The 7,880-nt window shown below is 37.2% G+C and overlaps 1 protein-coding gene across 2 annotated transcripts in view; it reads right to left on the bottom strand.

The window, feature by feature from the left end:
- Positions 1-4,139: 4,139 nt before the first annotated feature.
- Positions 4,140-7,880, bottom strand: part of GABA-B-R2 (gamma-aminobutyric acid type B receptor subunit 2) — a 43,426-nt gene continuing 39,685 nt past the window's right edge. For both annotated transcript variants that reach the window (XM_089739843.1, XM_089739844.1), the window contains 2 exons: positions 5,760-6,045; positions 4,140-5,167 (listed from right to left, as the gene is read on the bottom strand). In XM_089739843.1, coding sequence (XP_089595969.1) covers positions 4,917-5,167; positions 5,760-6,045 — 537 coding nt within the window. In that variant the 3' untranslated portion in view covers positions 4,140-4,916. The remainder of the gene's footprint in view (positions 5,168-5,759; positions 6,046-7,880) is intronic.

Genomic DNA, 7,880 nt, shown 5'->3' with positions numbered 1-7,880 from the left:
TTTACATTACACACTACACCACGGTAGCGAAATTTCTAAGGTCGACACTTTGGGACTCAGGTTATTTTCGTTCTTTGTTTTTTTTCGAAAAAACTTTTAGAAGTGTTATCACTTTGAAAATATGAACAAACTAAGAAAAAGTACAATAAATTTGTAAATGCTAATGGAAAAATATTGGGGATGCACATTTACTCTCTCATGATATTTGTTTTTACTATGAATACGTTTTAAAATTATTTTTACGATTGAGATTAATGTATATCAATGCTTAAATTGTTAACACGAAGTTCAATGAAGTTATAATTTAAATCATTTTTCTTTGTTTTATTGTAATTAACAGGTGTGCAAATTCATTTAAGCAACTCGCACATGGGCATCATCGCGTGCAAAAAGCGGATTTAGGTTTTCCAAGCCTTTATAAAGATATCTAGACAATAGGACATCATTTTTCACAGTGTCCGAGGCTGACACCTAAGTTACATTGGATTTGTTTCGACTTCATGCATCTTTCGGTCGTAGTTAATTGACTCTTTTACTGTGGAATGAAAGAGGTTTCACTTCACAAGACAAAAGATTTATTTGTATGGGCTTTGTTCCCTGTGCTTACTCATATGAACAAAAAAGCTATGGATATTTTTAGCGGGAAATTTGAGAAGATACGGATTGATTAAGATTAGTCAAATATTTTAAACGGGCTAATTGCTCATTTAGATACTAGTGCGGCATCGTAAAGTCCAATTTCCTTATTTTCCGTATTTCATATTTCTTCAAATAGCGTACGTACTTCATGTAAGTGTGTTAACTCACTCAATATGTTACACCTATAGAATTATAGAGACCCAATCCAAAAAATGCGTTTTTTGAAATCATCGAATAAAGTTTTCAAACTGGAAACACATAGAAAAAGGAGATAGAGTGAAAGGGACCGCTGGATAAGTTTGTCCCTTTAAAAGCTACTTTTAGTCATTTGATTATTAATTTATTTATATAAACTTTATTTTTGTTTTTTTTTTTAAAACCATAACATTTTGTTAGTAAGAATTAGGAATCACTGAAAAGGCCTGTTCTAGGTCGATTTTTTAATTAAAGTCGAAATCCAAAAATTTCGAAATGGACCTGTAAAATTCTATAAGTGCGATATTTGAAAGTTCGCAATTATTTATTCTTTAAGCATTATCAGAGTACGATATCAAAATCGCAATAGGCGGTAGACTGTGAGCCCGCACTTACAGGTACCATCAACTTCCTCACTTTATCCGCGGAGAAACATGCTATATTAGAGAACTCTTAACTCAAGGTGGGTGGCGCATTTACGTCGTAGATGTCTATGGTCTCCAGTAACTACTTCACACCGGGTGGGCTATTAGCTCGTCCACCCATCTAAGCAATAAAAAAATAACCTATTTGACAAATTTCGGTTTTGTATGCAAAATTGAATTTTCGACTTTCTCTCACTAGGGATAGCAGCGTTCACGTTGTGATGTGGCTTCGATGACCTCTTAGTGTCAAGTGGGCTATAAGGCTGGTCTGCCCATAGAAAGCTATAAATAAACGAGGCTTATTGGTTTCTCTTCAAAAGTCTATTGAAAATCCGTAAATTACCGCCATGTTGCCGATACGGTTATTTACGTCCTAATTAAATTCACCGGTGGTTGTCATTCTGTTTCTTTGATGGATCGAGTCAGAAATGAGGAAATCCGTCAAAGAAGCAAAGTAACCGACATAGCCAGATTAGCAAGCTGAAATTGTAATGGGCTGGACATACGTGTCGCAGAACCGATGGCCGATGGAGCAGACGTGTTCTGGACTGGACACCGCGTACCAGTAAGCGCAGCGTTGGGCGTCCCCCTGTCCGTTGGACCGGTGACTTGCGGCAACATGCTTGGAAAGATTGGATGCGGAAGACGGAGGATCGTTCATTATGGCGGACTATGGGAGAGGCCTACATCCAGCGGAGAGATACAGGCTGATGATGATGATGATGTCATTCTGAAGGAAAACTCCTGTCCCTTAATTGGAGGCCATAGACACAGCGAGAATATTGTTCACTTTTTGCCCGATATAGGCAGTCTAACAAGCTTTAGAGATGTTAAAATATTTAAAATTGAATATTGATTTCCGCATGTCTAAGTCAAACGCGAAAGCGCTGAGGCTTAGTGAGGAGGGCTTTCATGTAAGGGCCTTGGCTCGGTTGTAACTTATTAAGTTAAAAGTCTCCGTTGTATTTTATACTAGAACCGAAGACATGCAAAAATTAGTTGTAAGCTTACAACTGTATAATAATTACAATTGTCTTTAATGTGTCCTAACAATATGTAGTACCGATTTCATGCGTCATAGCGAATTTAAGTGATTCACATGAAACTTTCGCTAGCTAGTTTCGTTTTGGATCAGCGACATCTATTGGCGATAGCGAAAACAAAATGTTCACCATAAATTTCACCGACTTATAGCATTGAAAATATTGAAATGCTACCCAAATTTTATATATTCCCTTTTTATACAGTCTCACAATTACTTGGTTTAGTTTATGAAAATATGTTTTCTGGATGTCTTGGAATGATAAAAGACGGGTAGTATTCATATCTATTCCAATTTTTTATTTTTATTTGGTTAAGACCAAGATTTTACTAAGGCAGTGCTAAGGCAGTAAAGGATGCGTCATCTGGGTTAAAATTTTCAGGAAGCACCAGGAAGGAGGCTATACCGCATTTCATAATTTGCCAGGATAGATCAATAAAAAGAAAACGCAAAATTTTAATAACAACAAAATATTTATTTTACGTATTTTAACTTTTTTGTTTTTAATATCTAGTCTTTAAAATTAACTAAGATCACACCCAACGGATGACTAGAACATTCCATTTGACTGAAACATTTAAAAATTTAAACATAGATGACACTTATATAAGACATTGAATTGACTTTTAAAATATCAATGGATTAAAGTATTTTACATTCTTAGTATTAATCTAAATATTAAATTGAAATAAAGTTGTGCTTTTAATAGTAAATTTATGGCGCTAGAATTAACAGTAATTCAATTAGATTTAATACTATAATTTTTTTCGCAATATAATCTATATTAACACTAGAATTTATATGAATTATCTATTTTGTTATTTTGAATTGTATATTTGAAAACAGATTGATTGAGAGGGAAGGCAACAGTCTGCTTATTTGAGAAACGTCGGAATGTACCTAATTTGGATAGTGTTCTCTCAATGATCTAAACCTGACATAGAATGACTAACACCTCATAGCTTAGAACAATTTAATGCCCTACATTTCTTTTTCTATTACTTACTGACAATTTGAAAAATTAAAAGCAAATGGTGCACGTGCAACTTGGTGGACGTGAAAGAAGTGAAACTTCTTTTGCGGTAAGTAGTATAATTGTGATTTTCTTCATTTTTCATCAGATTTCTCTTGTTATTGAGAATGCTGTGTATAAGAGTAAGGACCTGTTCACCACTTATATATTTTAAAGTATATATAGAAAAAATATATATATTGTTAAATCGTTTATTAAAAATAAAATATAAGATAGTTAATATGTTACTGCCATCTACAGGAGCAATGAGAAACTGATAACAAGCCATCTAGTGGCCGACTCCCATAAACAGAATGTGTATAAGAGAAACGAGTTAGCTCGCGTTATTCTTTCCCTTTCTCCACGGTCGAGTGGTTCGAGAGACGCTTTGTCTATTTTCTCACTCCGGCTCTTCCTACATTGTATCTTTCCTCTCTAGCGGTAACGAATCTGTCGCGAGTTAAATTTTACTCTCAACGCACCTAAAGAAGTTTCACTTCACAAATCGATTTTTTTATGTCAATAGAGCTCTATCGTCCGTAGATACTATGGCACTTCACTGTTTTGCCTTTGCCTATTTATTTACACACAACTACAACAATTTATAACAATATAATTAATTTTCCACTGTACAATATAAAAATGACTATAAGATTAGACCCGTTATTGAACTTGTTAGACGTAAATGTACCGTCTTAATATAAATATTTACTTCTATAAATTATGACATATTTAATTGATAAAGGCATGTGACACGTAATGGCGGGTCCCGAAGCGAAGTCCTATCGCAATGTGAACGCCGCCGTAGAAATTACGAGGCAATATTTACACGTATGGTTTATTATTTAGATGAAAAGATGGGCTCACGGCTCATCTGATATTGAGGTGTTACGAGAGCCTGTAGACATCACAGCATGAAAGCCCCTACCTATCTTGAGACACGTCAAACTCTTGAGTCGCCTGTCAAATCGCAATGCAAGCTTACTTCACGACAAAAGCAGAATTTTGGCGCGAAAATTAGAATTAGACCACAGAACACTAACAACAGTTAACTGTGCACAAAAAGAACTATTTTTACGATTAAAATTTATGTGTTTTATTACCTTTATATTATTTCCGACGTTTTGAATTCTTTCTTACAAATTTCGTTGTCAAAACGTGGTGTTTTCGGATAACAATATAAAACGGGAGATTAAATCGTTAAAGTTTTTTTTTAATTTATGTGTACGGATCGCAAAAATCGAAAAGAATACTATATATGGTATTCGTTTGAATCGGCGGGCTGGTAATTAATTAGTCGATGTCGACTCGTTAGCGCTTCCATTAGTCATGTTAAAATGTAATGTTAAAAGTAATAAGGTACCAACAATGAATGGTGCATTCTAATTTTGGAAGTATTATCCTGTATGGTTAAAATAATTATTTCCTTCGTGTGAAGCGAAAGTCGATTTGCAATTTTCGCCGCTTCGAATAACATTTTATTTCACATAAATACTAATTTCGTGGGCGAGAAATCGTGCAGTAATGGAGCAACAAAGACTCGTAATTAGATAGTGAGTGCTCATGAGTCTTTACACCCATTAGTGCTAGCGACACACGCAATCTACAAATACTCAACAATGTCACATTTAATGGATATGTTAGGACAGCTGACCCCGTAACTAAGGTTCAAGCCGTGCGGTTGACTTTTGTGCCTTTCCGTCAATAGCTTGTGGAAGATAGGGAGTATGGCGCATTCGAACAGTTCGGACTCCGAGCTCGCGGTGTACATCTTCCGTTGCTCCGCCGAATCTTGACGCTTTGAATCGCTTCTATACGACGCCGACTTTCTGTCTTCGCGTTTGTTCGGTGACCCTGGAATTTTGAAGATGTTTTCGTTTTTTATTTCGGTGAGCGAGCTTGGAACGGAAATGTAATACATGGACATGTCAACGACATTTTGGAAGTCGTCGTGGCCTAAAGGTTAGGACGTCCGGTGCATTCGTGTTGAGCGATGCACCGGTGTTCGAATCCCGCAGGCGAGTACCAATTTTTCTAACGAAATACGTACTCAACAAATGTTCACGATTGACTTCCACGGTGAAGGAATAACATCGTGCAATAAAAAACAAACCCGCAAAATTATAATTTGCGTAATTACTGGTGGTAGGACATCTTGTGAGTCCGCAAGGGTAGGTACCACCGCCCCGCCTATTTCTGCCGTGAAGCAGTAATGCGTTTCGGTTTGAAGGGTGGGGCAGCCCTTGTAACTATACTTAAGATCTTAGAACTTATATCTCAAGGTGGGTGGCGCATTTACGTTGTTGATGTCTATGGGCTCCAGTAACCACTTAACACCAGGTGGGCTGTGAGCTCGTCCACCAATCTAAGCAATAAAAAAAAATGCTTTTGATGGACCTGCCCACGGTCTACCACTTCATACTACAATCAAATGAACTCGGTTTACCAGATTTATGCCTTGATGCGACATTAGGGCTGCTCTTGTAATGTTCAGGCCTAGGCTGACTGCCGGCCTGGGTTAACCTAGGAGATTCCACAGCCTTCGCTCTCTTCAAAGGCTCAGCCTCCTGCCTCAGTCTCTTCGCAGGAGAATCCTGGGTTTTCGACACTCTAATAGTATCAGGCTCCGGCTTCCATTCTGATTCCTGGACAGGTTCTTGTTTCTTTTTAGGCTCCTCGTGTCTTCGAGAGATCTCCGTTTTATCTGGCCTCTCTTCCACGTAAGATCTCACCTGAAAAACAATTGTACGGCTTAAAATATCGGAGTCACGATCGAGCATCACGAATCAGCATGATCGAGATTAAGAATTTGGGTCTTCAACTAATAAGGAGCAGGAGAATTGCAAAACAAACTCGAATTTATTACATTAATGTACATACTAGGCTGCACTAAAAGTATCGGGAATGGAATATTTCCACTGTTCCTGTCATATTAAAATCTTTTTAATTGAAAACTCCTTGGTTTTAAAAATCGAATACCATTTATTTATTTTATAAAAGATTCTCGGTCTTGTCACGAGGTTTTGTCAAACTTGTTTAGTCGTTGAGAAAATGGAATTGACTCGAGAAAATTCAAGAGCGATGATTTATTAGGACTTTCGAAGTGGTTTAACACAAAAACAGTGTGTTGACCGGATGATTTCTGCATTTAGTGATGAAGCCCCATCCAAAACCACAATTTATCGCTGGTTTGCTGAGTTTCAACGTGGACGTGTGAAGCTCAGTGATGATCCCCGTCAAGGTCGTCCAAAAACTGCAGTCACCCAAGAAAACGTTGATGCTGTGCGTAAGCTGATTGAGGAAGATTGACATGTGACATACCGCGAAATTCAGGCAACTTTAGACATTGGCATGAGTCAAATACAAATAATCTTGCATGAACAATTAGATGTAAAAAAGTTGTTTTTCCGATGGATACTGCATTCGCTCTGTGAAGAGCAAAAAGCGGCTCGCGTTACTTGGTGCGTCAGAACTCTCGAAAGATTCCACGCAGGATCCTCAAATGCTGTATACAACATTGTATCAGGTGTCGAATCCTGGATATACGCGTACGAACCAAAAAACCAGTCACGAGTTTGGGTGTTCGAAAATGAGTTAAAGCCAACAAAAATTGTTCGTTCACGGAGTGTTGCAAAAAAAATGGTGGCCACGTTTGTCTCCAAAACCGGCCATGTTACGACTATTCCTCTTGAGGGACAAAGAACGGTTAATGCAGAATGGTATGCTAGCATTTGTTTGCCATTTGTTTGTCGTTTCTGAACTCCGTAAAGAGAACTGCAACCGCCGCATCATTCTCCATCACGACAATGCGAGTTCTCACACCGCGCACAGAACAAAAGAGTTTTTAGAGCAAGAAAACATAGAATTATTAGACCATCCGCCGTACAGCCCCGACCTAAGCCCTAATGATTTCTATACTTTCCCTAAAATATAGAAATTTTACCTTCCAATAAAATTTGTATTATGTTTCCTAAGACGTCCGAAGTCCATTATGAGAGTACATCGTATGATTTCCACTGCAGGTCGCTAAATTTGACTACTTCCGTTTCCTAAGTCCCATCTACAGCGCCCTCTATAACGTCTGGAACCGAACCAACAAGCAAAGACAAGCCGCCATATTTGACATTGTTCGGCTCATAATGATGGATGTAGCCCCAGGAAGACATTATCTGGACTTCGGACGTCTTAGGAAACATAATACAAATTTTATTGGAAGGTAAAATTTCTATATTATGTTTTCCGTTTGACGTCCGAAGTCCATTATGAGAGACTGTTATCTCCTGGTGGCTTGTATTTGAAATAAAATAAGATTTATTTAAAAAGCAACAATGTGACTTATTGTGTTTAATTACGCAAAGCTTAAATTAAGCACGTAATTTAAATTAATTGAAGGTAACCGTATAATATTACCCACTGAATTCAAATCGACCTAATAAGATTTAGGACGAAAATACTGAGAAAGATTTCTCAGAATTTATATCAGTGTTTGATGCATTAATAATAAGTTTTTGATAGACCTTTCTAAAAGTATGTCAGTTATCTTTAGCTGAAATATCATTAATTTGGT

Source organism: Bombyx mandarina, chromosome A1 (genome assembly GCF_030267445.1).
Source record: "Bombyx mandarina strain Sakado chromosome A1, ASM3026744v2".
Taxonomy (NCBI): Eukaryota; Metazoa; Arthropoda; class Insecta; order Lepidoptera; family Bombycidae; genus Bombyx; species Bombyx mandarina.
Note: the sequence above shows the minus strand (reverse complement) of the source record. Positions and strands in the feature narration are given on the sequence as shown.